Genomic DNA, 16,030 nt, shown 5'->3' on the forward strand with positions numbered 1-16,030 from the left:
GATCTATAGGACTAACTATGGCTTTTTAGAAAAAAAATATAAAACAAGGAAATCTTATATTGCAACTTGTATGGTCCATGCAATATCAGCAACATTATAAATAGGCTAATGTACATTATTGGAAACATATAATAAAATGTCCACTAATGCATTAAAAAAAAAGTGCATTATTACTAATGTATTTAATACTGCGTAGTACAAAACAACTTGGATAAAGAAATATAATTTTGATCATATGAGCATGTTGTTGTCTAAATGACATGTGCTTAAAGATGTGTTTGACTGTTTCATAGCCTCACTTAATTGACAGAGATTCACCATAATTACACTTTCTAGTTCTTCTATTGACTAATAATGACTATGTGTTTACACAGCAGCAGCAGCAGAGTGGAATTGGAAGGGACACCTCTCCTCTGATATTTACTCAACCCATCAGAGACACCTCCTCAGAGAGCCTACTCTGTTTTGTGTGTTAATGAAAAAAAACATCCTCTGTGTTTAGCGCTAAGTCCTCATGAACAGTCACAGGGACCAGGAGAATATCTACTAGTGTTGAGGCACAGGGGACTTGGTGCTGTGCTGCTGGGGGCGTTGGGTTTCTAGATGTTGCTTTCCCGTGTGACATGCTCTACAGAGAGATAAGTTATTTACTCTCATCTCCTCTGAGGATAACCCTCTTTATGGTTTGTTCTTATGTGCCACCACTCCTGCCATATAGAGGGAGGAAGGGGGGGGGGCTACTATGTCTGTTCTGTTCATTAGAAGGGAAACAGGCTCTATTGAAGATTACTCCATATTGGAGCTAAGAGGCAGAGAAGTATTTGATGGAGTGTGTTATAAAGAGCTTATAGTGAAAGTGACATATATAACACTAAAGTCCTGGTCCAAACAGTATGACCATGCACCATCATCAGTGTGTTCTTACCTTGTTTTTTCGTCTTTCTTATTGTAAAATCGGAAATGTATGCTCTCACATCCAGCGACTCGAGAATGTACATTATTTATGCAGATCCTGCTATATGTTTAATCATTGTACAAAGTAACAAAAAGCAGAGGGGATCGTAACACCTGTCGTAACTAATTCCTGCCCTAGGCCTACTGTGTCATCCCAAAGGGTGGCGCTGTTGGGTTTGCTAACAGCCACTCACTCACATAGCCGGACCCATGACTTTACAACCGTATCGACAACACGAGTGCACGTTCAATGACTTCACTGATCAAGAACTGCTACAAGAGAATAGGCGCGTTCCTCTGCCCCGCTGTTGTTGACGCCTGCCAGATCTTACAACGCCTTGATAGGTATTGCACGTATCAGCTAACCACATCATATGCTATAGCAATCTGTCAGTCGATGACGGACGATGACGTGGCACGTAACCATTGGTTGATGCATGCAACGTCTGAGCAGGGGAACGCGACCTAAATTGAAGTGGTATCAGAAGAACATAGTAAACATAATTGAGCATGTCCATTAGGTCAGAGCCTTATAAATAGCTCTGAATGAGGTTTTATAAACGCATAGACTGAGAGAAGTGAGGCCACTTTGGCTGGTAAATGTTTCGCGGTAAGTGAAGTGTTTACCTTCATCTAACCCATATTTCCACAATGAAATAATTACACCCAACACTAATAGTGTTACTGCTACTTAACTAACCTTCTTCGATATGTTAGAATCAATTGGATAACCTACGTTTTAGGCCCTACAACCCCAATGTTTTAAAAACATAGCCTATGCCTATTTGTTATTATGCTGACAAAATGGCTATATCTATACCCTATTCATAAGGTAGCTAATATACTATTAACTTGCTTTTTATATGTAGCTTAACTCGCTTATATAGCCTATGTAGGTATCCCAACTTTATTCAAAGAAATGGGATGAACATATTTACCATTAATTGAAAGTCGTTATAACCAATAGGCTAAGTGGTGTTTCTTTGTTTGTTTTTACTGTCTTTATTCTGCATTCTAGAGAGGGCTCCCAGAGTTTCCAAAATGTTGGATGTTCTACTATTATGTCTATTATGCTAATTATCCCTCAAAGCGAGATAGCTCATTGGCTGTGAGTACAAATGTAATATTTGAGCCCAAAGCCCTGATGTTAGGACGCCTATAAAATTCAGCAAGGCGTTTGAACTCGTCTGCAGGGATTGATGGCTTTTAAAAAAACACTCTCTCCGTCAAGCCTGGGGTGGAGTTGTTTTTCTTTCCTTCTCTACAAGGCATGAATTTGCCTGTGAGACACGGCACGTGAACCTCCTTCAATTTGGCGCACTAATCCTAAAATAAGGCATGAAGTGTTAAATGTTAGAAACACACAGAACTGCGCTCAGACAAGGAGAAAGAGAGGGAGAAAACGGAGGAGAGTGAGACGCACGCGCTGCTCTGGTGCGTCAGTGCAGAGACTGCATAAAAAGAGAGAAAAAAAATAACAAAAAAAACGTGCGCTGCGCAATTAGGCTAGAAACCTTGTGTTTTTTCTCTCCATTTTCTGGAAGATAAAATAAATAAAGAAATCAAGCTGGCTCAGTGCATGTCACAGCAGCCCGCTTTGACAGGTGCTGCTCAGCCCCTTTGGAGGACTGCTTTCAGCAGCAGCAGGATGGCATCAGAACTGGCAATGAGCAACTCCGACCTGCCCACCAGTCCCCTGGCCATGGAATATGTTAATGACTTCGATCTGATGAAGTTTGAAGTGAAAAAGGAGCCGGTGGAGCCGGATCGCAGCATCAGCCAGTGCAGCCGCCTGATCGCCGGGGGATCCTTGTCTTCCACCCCGATGAGCACGCCTTGCAGCTCGGTTCCCCCTTCCCCAAGCTTTTCGGCGCCCAGCCCGGGCTCCGGGAGCGAGCAGAAGGCTCACCTGGAGGATTTCTACTGGATGAGCGGCTACCAACAGCAGCTGAATCCCGAAGCGCTGGGCTTCAGCCCCGAAGACGCGGTAGAGGCGCTGATCAGCAGCAGCCACCATCTCCAGTCCTTCGATGGCTATGCTAGAGGGCAGCAGTTCGCCGGGGTGGCCGGGGCAGGAGGCGGCATGGCCGGGGAGGAGATGGGCTCAGCAGCCGCTGTGGTATCCGCTGTTATCGCTGCAGCGGCAGCGCAGAACGGAGGTCCCCACCACCATCACCACCACCACCACGCCGGGGGACACCACCCCTCCACAGGGGTCCCGTCCAACGCCAGTTCGGCAGGCAGCCACCAGCACATAGGACACCTGGACCTGGACGACCGGTTTTCGGACGACCAGCTGGTGAGCATGTCAGTACGGGAGCTGAACCGACAACTGCGCGGGGTCAGCAAGGAGGAGGTGATCCGGCTGAAACAGAAGAGGAGGACCCTAAAGAACAGAGGCTATGCCCAGTCCTGCCGCTACAAGCGGGTCCAGCAGAGACATGTTCTGGAGGGCGAGAAGACGCAGCTGATCCAGCAGGTGGACCACCTCAAGGCGGAGATATCACGGCTGGCCAGGGAGCGGGACGCATACAAGGACAAGTACGAGAAGCTCATAACCAACGGCTGCAGGGAAAACGGATCCGACAACACCCCCTCGTCCCCAGAGTTTTTCATGTGAGTTTTACGGCGTCAAAAATAGTAAAACAATTTAAAAGAGGAAAATAAATGGTCTTACATTTAGTCAGATGTGTAAAGTTTCTGTGCGTCAAGTTGTGGCGTGACAAAGATACAAATTACACCTTTTATTTTGTTTTTACATTTTGTTGCGATATTTTATGAGAACGGGGTTAGGTAGTTAAATATCCTCTATGCATCTTAATTGTTTTACCGTCGTTATTTTGTAGCTATTTTAAGAAGTAAAAAGAAAACATGTGCGCGGTTTGTTTCGTTTGACATCTCCGTCAAAAGTGTACAATAATCATTAAGTATCTGTGCATCCAAACCTTTCTCAATAGGCTTTCATTTAGGGCCTACAGTAAATGTAGTCAAATTGAACTGAAAGGTAACTTCAATATTTAGATGTTTCAGCCTGTCTTCTTTGTATAATTTGCCACATTCTCATATTATCAATGTTGTTCATGTTTTGAGCATTCAAACAGTAGCCTATGGCGTACACCAGGGGTATTTAATTCAACTTTTACACTAGGTCCGTGAACTTGCTGGTTTTCTATTCTACCTGATAATTAATTGCACCCACCTGGCGTCCCAGGCCTAAATAAGTCCCTGATTAGAGAGGAACAATGAAAGGGTTGAATTGAGGGGTTAGTGTTAGGGTTATAGCCTATCCTAAGACAACCGTGTGGGTCATGTCCGGTATTTGCTGTTCTTTTACTATTGTTGTGAAGATTTCGTTGAACCCGTTTTATACATTTTATAGTTTGAACTCATCACTTTTTTGGTGATTTGGGCCAAAATGTTTGAGGGACTTCATCATCCATCGGTCTCCTCAACTCACCTCTCCTCCTCTCCTCACGTCTCGCCGTACCGTCTGACATCGAGCATCATTCTCTATACACACAAACCTGCTGACGCATCACCTTTCACTTGTCAGGCTTGGCTTATACAGTATGTCTGGAGAAAGACAGACAGGACATTGGGAATTATATCGTCTCTGGAATGGAGTGCGTTGTGTTCTATACCGTTTGGCTTTCATTGTGTGTAGCCCACTATATTTTTAAATCTGATGGCAGTTTGTACTTCAGGATTCCTTTATAATTCAAAAGGGCACATTTTAATTCAGTAAATATTCAGACAATATCATGTTATCTTGTCACACAATAGGTTGCTTTTTATTTTTTGAATATTGTAAGAATATTTTGATTAAATATAAGCCTACTTTTATATCAGTTATGTCCAAATGCACTAAATGGTTTTCTTTCTTCTTTTCTCGTCTTGTCTTTGATATATGCATGCTCTTAAATCAGGTGAAGCTTCAGTTTGACTTTATCAAAAGTTTTATCACGATTCACCAATACGAGGAGGAGAAATTCCTTCATCTGAAGGTGTCCTTCTATGAATGTTATGGAAGTGTTGGAAGTATTGCACGCATGTTACCCGCAACGCCGTGGGTTTTAACCGATCAGAAAACGATTGGGAACTCAAATTGGAAAATATGAATGTAATGTTCAATAACTTAATGTTGCTCTATAAAATGTCGCCACATATTGTTTGGACAACACAGTCCGCGACCATTATCTTGAGCTACATGTTTAAAATGGAATATCTACATTTCCACCATTCATCAATAAATGTTTATGAATGGAAACTTAGCTTTAATTTATGTTATTTTTATTATTCATGCATGTTCAAATTATTGCAATGCTGACTTTATCACCGGTTTTATTAGCCTAATATTCTCGTGGATAAGGCTAAATTAGGCCTAATTCTCAGGATAAAATTAAATTCATAATATCTTTCGGGAATAGGTCTAATTTCTGTGTTTTGGTTTTAGACCTGTCTTGTAATCTCAATAGGCCTAGATGTTTTGCCTCCCGCTCTGCTGTAGGCTATACTGTACCCACATTTTAGGACAAAATAGGCCTAAAGGACAAAATAGGCCTAAAGCAAAACAAATGTTTGTTGCTTAGAAAAGCCTACATTCGCTTTATGATGTTCTAGAAGCTGTAGGCCTAATAATGTGTTGGGTTTATCTCTTCTTCTATGTTGTGCATCTTCCGCTGTGTTGTGCAGAAATAATGTCACCTGTTGCTTGCTTTCTCAAGAGAAATACAACATTCCAATTTAAAATGTCCACTTTATTTAGACTACTAGGCTACACATGCTGATTGTTTTAAGCACACTTCACATGACGCCGGACGCAGGTCCCCATACTGGTCCACTTTTGTTAATCATTATTTTGGAGCACACTTTTGCTCTGTGCTCGGTAGCAGTCTAAAAACTCGACTCTGAACCCTTCAACTCAAAAGTTTAATTCTAAATATGGCATGGATATAACTGGCATATTTTATTTAGTTCAATAAAAACGGACCCTATTTGCCTCAGGTCAATTGAAAGGGAATTAGTCTAGCCTACTTGATGCGCAGAGGTTAGCCTAGAACTAAGTTTAACATGTCATTTTTTTCTGAAGTCCTATTTTGACGAATACAAATCGCTCACTGTTTGCTTATGGTGTACATATTACGGCAGTGTAGAAAAGGGAACTGATGGTGCCGGACGGTCCCCTCGAATTGGTTTGTTCCATTTCATGACATTTAGCAGACGCTCTTATCCAGATGAGAAATTGGGATCAAATGCCTTGCTCATCTTGCTCATTTTCCAGCCAGGTCACCCGTGATCGCGAGCTAGTTGGGGATTCGAACAAGTGACGTTTCGGTTATTGTTCCCACGCGCTTAACCGCTAGGTTACCTGCCGCCCCATGACCAGTCTTCTATTTCTTCGTTCGATATTGGAATTTGAAGTATACTACCAAATGAGGTAAATGGAAAAAAGCCCCCTCTTGAAAAATAAATACTTTCATGATTAATATCTCGAAATTCATTACACACCAAATGCTTCTGTAGCTAACATGAAGAAAACAAATTGAGTATAGGCCTATGCAACATGTCAAGTGTTGATCCCATGTTTCATGAGATGAAATAAAATATCTCAGAAATGTTCCATATGCACAAAAAGCTTATTTCTCTCAAATGTTGTGCACAAAATTGTTTACATGCCTGTTAGTGAGCATTTCTGCTTTGACAAGATAATCCATCCACCTGACAGGTGTAGCATATATATAAACTGATTAAACAGCATGATCATTACACAGGTGCACCTTGTGCTGGGGACAGTAAAAGACCTCTCTAAAATGTGCAGTTTTGTCACACAACACAATACCACAGATGTCTCACAGATGTTTTGAGGGAGAATACAATAGGCATGCTGACTGCAGGAATGTAACCAGAGCTGTTGCCAGATGATTGAATGTTCTGAAACAAAGCTGAAAATGTCCCAGTTGGCCTGCATAATCACCAGACATGTCACCCATTGAGCATGTTTGGGATGCTCTGGATCTATGTGTATGACAGCATGTTCCAGTTGCCGCCAATATCCAGCAACTTCAAAAGCCATCGAAGATGAGTGAGACAACATTCCACAATCAACAGCCTGATCAACTCTATGAGAAGGAGATGTGTCACGCTGCTTTTATAAAAGGTATCTGTGACCAACAGATGCATATTGGTATTCCCAGCCATATGAAATCCATTAATTAGGGCCTAATTTATTTATTTCAATTGTCTGATTTCCAAATATGAACTGTAACTCAGTAAAATCGTATAAATTGTTGCATGTTGCGTTAATATTTTCATTCAGTGTAGTTACAGTGCCTCCTAAAGACATGAATGACATGGGGAAAATAGGGTATTGATGCTGATGATTGATGTAAATCTGCTAGTTAGCTAGCTCAATTTCTTTTACTGATTGTAATTTACCTCTCTGTCGTTCTGTCTCTCTCTGCTGCGCGTATCAGCCAAGCAGACCAAATATTGATGATGATGGAGGCTAAATCAAGTGTTATCAAGTGTTAATCAATGGTATGCTGCTGTGGCAGTACTGATAATATTTAAACTAGGTATCTAGCTACACACACTAGGCCGGTAATCGCATCTCTCAAGCCATGCACGTGACCCGGAGCTTGATTCAGGGCAGACCTGAAAAAGATACAACTGGGCGCGACTCTCGAGCGAGCTCCGTACAGGGCAAGATCAACAGGCGCAACCAAGGGACAGGGTGGGGGTGGCGAACTTGAAGACGACTTGCGGGCTGTGGGTTCCGATCAACAATGACAACAAATGTACAAAAATAAATTATACCTCCACCCAAAAGGGCACTTTCAATACTGGAATGGCAAAGGGACGTGTGCTCTGCACAGATAGAGCCTTATCTGTGCACGTGCCTGACAATGTTACAGCTGCACAGGTCAGTTTTTTAAAAGGGAGAATCTAGCGTGTCTGTTTCCAGGGGCGGATTGGCCATCTGACAATTCCCGCAAATGCCATTGTTGAGTTGGGTGGGCTGGTAAAAATGTACACATGAACATATATTTTTAATATAAAAAAATAAAACAATGAGAAGGGTGACATGATCATGTACACTGAGTGTACAAAACATTAGGAACACCTTCCTAATATTGCGTTGCACCGTCTTTTACCCTCAGAACAGCCTCAATTCATCAGGGCATGGACTACAACGTGTCGAAAGCATTCCACTGGAATGCTGTCCCATTTTGACACCAATTTTTTATTTATTTTATTTTACCTTTATTTAACTAGGCAAGTCAGTTAAGAACAATTTCTTATTTTCAACGACGGGTTAACTACCTGTTCAGGGGCAGAACTACAGATTTGTACCTTTGTACCTTGTCAGCTCGGGGATAGTCCAACGCTCTAACCACTAGGCTACCCTGCCGCCCCAATTCTTCCCACACTTGTCTCAAGTTGGCTGGATTGAGACATGAATTGTGTATGTGTGCCATTCAGATGGTGAATGGGAAAGACAACAGAGGCCTTTGAATGGGTTTGGTAATAGGTGCCAGGCGCACCGGTTTAAGTGTGTCAAGAACTGCAGCGGTGCTGGGTTTTTCACATTCAACAGTTACCCATGTGTATCAAGAATGGTCCACCACCCAAAGGATATCCACCTAATTTGACACAAATGTGGGAAGCATTGGAGTCATCAGGGGCCAGCATCCCTGTGGAATGTTTTCGTCACCTTGTAGAATTCATGGGTAGGCAAATTTAGGCAGTTCCAAAGGCAAAAAGGAGTGCAACTCAATATTAGGAAAGTGTTCCTAATGTTTTGTATACTCAGTGTATACGCAAGGTGCGAACTTGATGCTAAGCCCCTATAGCAGAGTCTGTGTTTTGTTTGTCTATTGAAGTCAGTGTGTGTGTTTGTGTGTGTGTGTGTGTGTGTGTGTGTGTGTGTGTGTGTGTGTGTGTGTGTGTGTGTGTGTGTGTGTGTGTGTGTGTGTGTGTGTGTGTGTGTGCGAGTGCGTGTGCGTGTGTGTGATTTAATTGGAAATTGTGGAATATTTTGCAACTTTGTGGGAATGTTCTGTGCAACCTCTTAAGTAAAATATGTGAATATCACAATCATATTATTGAAACATCCCAGACAACATCCATAAATTAATGAAATATTCTAGGAACCTTTAAAGAACCCAGTGTTCTGTCAATTTTTTTACAACATAAAGAAATGTCCCGCACAAGCTAACTTGAACATTGTATGAATGTCATCACAACTGAGCATATTTTGAGCTTTGGAAACCTGTCTCTTGTAATGTACCCACACATTTCCTACAACCTAATTAAATGTTCTGTGAACCTTTAAAGACCTCAGAAATGCTGTTCCGTCAACATTCTTGCAGCATCAAAGGAATGTTTTGTGCACCCTGATACAAACATCAGAGAGCACAACTGGACAATTGTATTGTTTTGGGAACCTATCTGTAGTTATATCCCCACAATGTTCCCACAACCTAAATAAATGTTTTAAGAACTTTAAAGAAAATAAAAATGTGTTCTGGGAACGTTCTTGTAACATCAGGTGAATGTTTTTGCAACCTAAAAGAACATTGTATAATCACCAGCAAAACTGTTCAGTTCATCTTTTGTGATGTCCCCACAATGTTCCCACCAGACTGTTTCCACAACCTAATGAAACATTCGGGGCAACTTTAAAGAAGAGATAAAATGTGTTCTGGGAACATTCTTGCAACATCAGGCGAATGTTTTATACTAACATTGTATTATTATCAACACGACTGGGCAGTTTTTGTGTTATGAGAACATTTGCCGCAACCTAACGAATGTTCTGGGAACTTTCACAGAACTAATTCTGGTTTGCTGGGAAAATGTTAGTTAGGACAACATCCAAATGTAAAATAAAAGACTAACTAGAACTTAATGGGAATCTTAGCTAATGTTCTTGAAATGTTCCCGGGTTTGCTAGGATTATATTAGGATGAATTGAATCAGCATGAAGTGTAATTCCATTCTCTGTCCCACCTTATTGACTCGTGAACTGCAATCATTTCTACCATGCCCAATGATTGGATTATTACAGATAATGCAGTTGTTTCCTGTCATAATATTGGACTTTCTCTCTGAGGTCAACAATGGGAAATCACTTTGAAATGTATTCTTATTGACATTTGAATCATTATTATGTACTTCACTTTAAGGCCTTTATTAATGGCAGAAGGGATGTCTGTGTATTTTGTGTATGTGTGTGTGTGTGTGTGTGTGCGTGTGTGTGTGTGTGTGTGCGTGTAAGTACACGCTCATGTGCTTGTGTGTGACTAAGTGCGTGTGTTAGGACGTCAATATCCAGCATTGTGTCTTTTATTTGACCTTGCGGTGAGAGTCTATACAGGCATCCATTAATCCAGTCTGTTTATCTATTTCGTATTCAGTGTAGACAATATGTATGAGCAGATCACTTTCTCCCTTTATGACAATGCATTGAACTCAATATACGCATTGTTATGACGAAATCTGAGATCACCTAAACGACCAGTTTTTCAAGCTAAATTCCTCTGCTTGCATATTCATGGTCTTGCTTTACGTAACAGTAACAGAGCAAAAGTTGAATCCACCTTCTCATTTAGGTTATTTTTGCTGCAATAATTTTCTATGCAGCATGAAAGCTGCTTCTGTCTAAATCATTTATGCTATTATTAACACATAGACACACACATCCAAGCTTGCCCTGACACAGCACCCCAAAGGTTAAACACATATTCACATTCAAAAGAACTATTTTCATTTCTTCCACTCACTCTCCATCTGCATCTCTCCCTGCGTCACGATAAACATTTACACTTAAAGGGATTTAAATCAACCACATTTATGTCCCTACGTCTGCGTGTGTGTGGGTTTGTGCGTGTGTGTGTGTGTGTGTGCCAAGGTTATTATAGTAAACTAAAACAAATCATGAAAAAACTATTTAGTAAACTGAAATAAAATAATTCATAAACCTGTTCAAAAAACTTAAACTATACTGAAACTATTAACTTTGACTCCAAAACGAACAAAAATAAATAAAAACCATCATGAATTATGTTCATTTTTAGTTTTGTCCTAAACTCTAGGAACAAGCCGTTGGAAGGGTTTTCAAGATACTAAATCTGTCGGGTTAATGCAGCCAGGAGATGGTGATTTTTCAAAAAGGCCTAGTTTGTGCATCACCATTGCCAGTTATCACTAGCTAACAAGGGAAGGAAACAGTTAGGTAGCTAACTTGATTCTTCTTGCATGTACTACTTAAGTTAGATAGTATTTAATTGGTGTAAACCTGGACGAGAGAGAGTTTCCTTCCACCAAGTCATATTGAGATTGACTTTATAATTTAAACCTAACCAAGCTTAATCTTAGCTCTGGAGAACCTAAGGCCATACAGACATCAGTAGGGTTATCATTTAAATAATTGACCACAGTGGGGTTAATGTGTACAGCTGTCCCTATGCTCTGTTGAACTGTTAATAATCACTGTGTGCAAGACGCTTTTGGAAATTCTACTTTCATATCAAACCAAAATGATTTTACAAATCCAAAATAAGAACTGACTGTGCACCGTTTTAATGCAGATTCCCACAGAGGTGTTTTACGTTGCACTTCCTGAGCTAAAGGGAACTTGGAAAGGAACCAAATAAACCTGTTGGCTGGAAGCTGTATTACACCAACAATCTCAGTGGAAATCTGTGGTAAAACAGCGTATATTTTGTAATTGTAAAGCTATTTTTGGATGATAATTAAGTTGAGTGTTCAAGGTTTCCAAAACCGTATCGCAATAAATGATCAATTGCTTCTAGATAGAGCATTTCACACTTCACCAAATCACCTCAGCTAATCAAATTGGACATGGAATGACTCCATTGTCACATTGGAGTCTTGAGAAGGGCTAACCTAACCTATGACCTGACCCAGTACCTTATGTATTACTGCGTGACATCCCAAAAACACAGAAAACTGAACAACCCAAATGGCTCCTTGCCTCCCATGCATGCTTTTCTAACACTGAAACTTAAACTAAATAATATTTTTAAAATGTTTTTATAAACTGAGTGGTGTGAGACCTGCATGCTGATTGGCTGACAGCCGTAGTATATCAGACCGTATACCAAGGGTATGACAAAACATGTATTTTTACATTGGTAACCAGTTTATAATAGCAATAAGGCACCTCTGGAGTTTGTGATATATGGCCAATATACCACGGCTAAGGGCTTTATCCAGGCACTCTGTGTTGCGTCGTGCTTAAGAACAGCCCTTAGCCGTGGTATATTGTCCAAACACCACACCACCTCGGGCATTATTGCTTAATTATACAACTAAAACTAAATAAAGCCTTGAAAATGAGGTCTCTTCCCTCTCTCTCTCTCTCTCTCTCTCTCTCTGAGCGTCTAACAGACATTGATCTCCAGCCAGACAATGTGACTCAGTGTTGTACAGCTCTTCCTCCGTCTCTCTCCTCCTTACTCCTCTCCTACTCTCTCCTTTATCTGTACCTGGGAAAGACCCTGACCTCACACACTTGTGCCATGTCCTAGCCTTCTCTGTGTGTTTGTGTTTCCTTAATGCTGCCAGCAGGCATATCCCACACCAGTGTGTGCATGCATGTGTTTGTTCACATTTTGTTCTTGATTATATCTACCTATGGCTTATTCATCTGCCCGAGATCTGAAAATAAACATTCGTTTCTACGGCTCTGGTCAGCTTCACACTGATCAGCACACATTACCACATAACAGGACTCAGTAGGCTACTGCACCTCTAGTCAATAGAGTGAGAGGCTGAAAAACAGCTTCTATCTCAAGGCCATCAGACTGTTAAACAGCCACCACTAACATTGAGTGGCTGCTGCCAACATACTGACTCAACTCCAGCCACTTTAATAATGGGAATTGATGTAAAAAATGTATCACTAGCCACTATAAACAATGCCACTTAATATAATGTTCACATACCCTACATTACTCATCTCATATGTATATACTGTACTACATACCATCTATTGCATCTTGCCATCTTTATGTAATACATATATCAGTAGCCACTTTAAACTATACCACTTTGTTTACATACCCTACATTACTCATCTCATATGTATATACTGTACTCTATACCATCTACTGCATCTTGCCTATGCCGTTCTGTACCATCACTCATTCATATATCTTCATGTACATATTCTTTATCCCTTTACATTTGTGTGTATAAGGTAGTAGTTGTGGAATTGTTAGTTAGATTACTCGTTGGTTATTACTGCATTGTCGGAACTAGAAGCACAAGCATTTCACTACACTCGCATTAACATCTGCTAACCATATGTATGTGACAAATAAAATAGGATTTGATTTGATTTGAAGTGTTCAGGTTGTGGGTTGTTCCCATCCTGCTCTCTCCCTTTCTCTCTCCCTTTCTCTCTCCCATCCTGCTCTCTCCCTTTTACAGAAGTTCAGTGCATGTTTTAGTGAAACAATGTTCTGCCCTTTTTACTGTGTTTTAATCCTTCCGTTTATTATCACTATCCTCAGGACGTCGAGAAAGTTCCTCCATCTGTGATAGTGACCCTTGAACCCTGCACATGACCCTTGACCTGGAGTCTAAGGTAACGTCAGCCATCTCATTCCTTTTCCTCTTCAGTTCACTGCTCACCACAGTTTTTTATTGTTTGTTTATTGTTGCTATTTGTAATACTTGTTAAACAAATACAGGTATTTTGCATTTTATGTTCAATTGTACAATTATACTGAAGGATATACACGGAGTGTACAAAACATTAGGAACACCTGCTCTTTCCATGACATGGCTATGATCCCTTATTGATGTCACCTGTAAAATCCACTTCAATCAGTGGAGAAGAAGGGGAGGAGACAGGTTAAAGAAGGATTTTGAAGCCTTGAGACAATTGAGACATGGATTGTGTATGTGTGCCATTCAGAAGCATAATAGGAAAGACAAAATATTCACTGGTTTGAGTATGTCAAGAACTGAAACGCTGCTGGGTTTTTCCCACTCAACAGTTTCCCATGTGTATCAAGAATGGTCCACCAGCCAATTTGACACAACTGTGGGAAGCATTGGAGTCAACATGGGCCAGCATGACTAAGGTAACCTGCCTAAATGACTACCGACCCATGGCACTCACGTCTGTAGCCATGAAGTGCTTTGAAATGCTGGTCATGGCTCACATCAACACCATTATCCCAGAAACCCTCTACCACCTCCAATTTGCATACTCACCCCAACAGATCCACAGATGAACAACTAAACACCTCCCTCTGCAACTGGATCCTGGACTTCCTGACGTGCAGCCCCCAGGTGATAAGGGTAGGGAACAACACATCCGAGACGCTGATCCTCAACACAGGGGCCCTCAGGGGTGCGTGCTCAGTCCCCTCCTGTACTCCCTGTTCACTCATGACTGCATGGCCAGGCACGACTCCAACACCATCATCAAGTTTGCCTATGACACAATGGTGGTAGTAGGCCTGATCAACGACCAAGATGAGACAGCCTATAGGGAGGAAGTCAGAGACCTGGCAGTGTGGTGCCAGAACAACAACCTCTCCCTCAACGTGATCAAGACAAAGGAGATGATTGTGGACTACAGGAGAAGGAGGACCGTGCACGCCCCATTCTCATCGACGGGGCTGTAGTGAAACAGGTTGAGAGCTTCAAGTTCCTTGGTGTCCACATCACCAACAAACTATCATGGTCCAAACACACCAAGACAGTCGTGAGGAGGGCATGACAAAGCCTATTTCACCCCAGGAGACTGAAAAGATTTGGCATGGGTCCTCAGATCCTCAAAAGGTTCTACAGCTGCACCATCGAGAGCATCCTGACGGGTAGCATCACTGCCTTGTATGGCAACTGCTCGGCCTCCAACCGCAAGGCATCATAGAGGGTAGTGCGTATGGCCCAGTACATCACTGGGGCCAAGCTTCCTGCCATCCAGGACCTCTATACCAGGCGGTGTCAGAGTAAGGCCCTAAAAATGGTCAAAGACTCCAACCACCCTAGTCATAGACTGTTCTCTCTGTTACCGCACGGCAAGCGGTACCGGAGCACCAAGTCTAGGTCCAAAAGGCTTCTTAACAGCTTCTACCCCCAAGCCATACGACTTCTGAACAGCTAATCAAAGGGCTACCCAGACCCCTCTTTTATACTGCTGCTACTCACTGTTTATAATCTATGCATAGCCACTTTAACTTTACATATTACCTCAATTACCTCGACTAACCGATGCCCCCTAACCGGTACCCACTGTATATAGCCTCGCTATTCTTATTTTATTGCTGCTGTTTAATCATTTTTTACCTTTTATTTTCTATTTCTTACTTAATTAACACTTGTTTTTGTTTTTTTCGTAGAACTTATTAAAGCATTGTTGGTTAAGGGCTTGTAAGTAAGCATTTCACTGTAAGGTCTACCTGTTGAATTCGGCGCATGTGACAAATAACATATGATTGGATTTGATCAGTGTGGAATGCTTTTGGCACCTTGTAGTCCATGCCCCGACGAATTGAGGCTGTTCTGAGGGCAAAGGAGGTTCAACTCAATATTAGGAAGGTGTTCCTAATGTTTTGTACACTTAGTTTTGTACACTCATTGACCATAAAGATCGTTGAAAAAATATTTACCAAATAATTGCCCGTTTCTCTTGTAAAATGGTTTCACTATTTTGCAAAATTATTTTGCACATTTTAGTAGGGGTTACATTTGCTGATTTATTTGGAGAAATTGTTCACAATCTTCAGAGTGATAGAAACACACATCCTCACCTCAGAACCTTTTCTGTGTTGATTTGTTTCGATTTTAGCTGATTTTACCACAGTATGTAACCCTCTGAATGTGTCTCTATACAGTGAGCTAGTCCAGGCAATAGGCTGGCCTCTGTTTTCTGTACCTCTGGTGAAGCTGTGTGTTGACAGTCTGTGTGTTCTGGTTTTGCTGGAAGCCAGGGCTAGCTGTATGGGAGAGTGGGGTAAGTTGAGCTAATGGGGGTAAGTTGAGCCACCCTTCTTTCTAGGAAACCATACACAAAATTAATAATTTGACTAAA

The 16,030-nt window shown here is 41.4% G+C and overlaps 1 protein-coding gene across 1 annotated transcript in view; it reads left to right on the top strand.

The window, feature by feature from the left end:
- Positions 1–2,169: 2,169 nt before the first annotated feature.
- The window catches only part of LOC112218650 (transcription factor Maf-like), a 71,346-nt gene continuing 57,485 nt past the window's right edge, over positions 2,170–16,030 (top strand). Inside the window, exons 1-2 of the mRNA XM_024379636.2 lie at positions 2,170–3,570; positions 13,497–13,570. Coding sequence (XP_024235404.1) covers positions 2,534–3,570; positions 13,497–13,524 — 1,065 coding nt within the window. The 5' untranslated portion in view covers positions 2,170–2,533 and the 3' untranslated portion in view covers positions 13,525–13,570. The remainder of the gene's footprint in view (positions 3,571–13,496; positions 13,571–16,030) is intronic.

Source organism: Oncorhynchus tshawytscha, linkage group LG19 (assembly GCF_018296145.1).
Source record: "Oncorhynchus tshawytscha isolate Ot180627B linkage group LG19, Otsh_v2.0, whole genome shotgun sequence".
Classification (NCBI taxonomy): domain Eukaryota; kingdom Metazoa; phylum Chordata; class Actinopteri; order Salmoniformes; family Salmonidae; genus Oncorhynchus; species Oncorhynchus tshawytscha.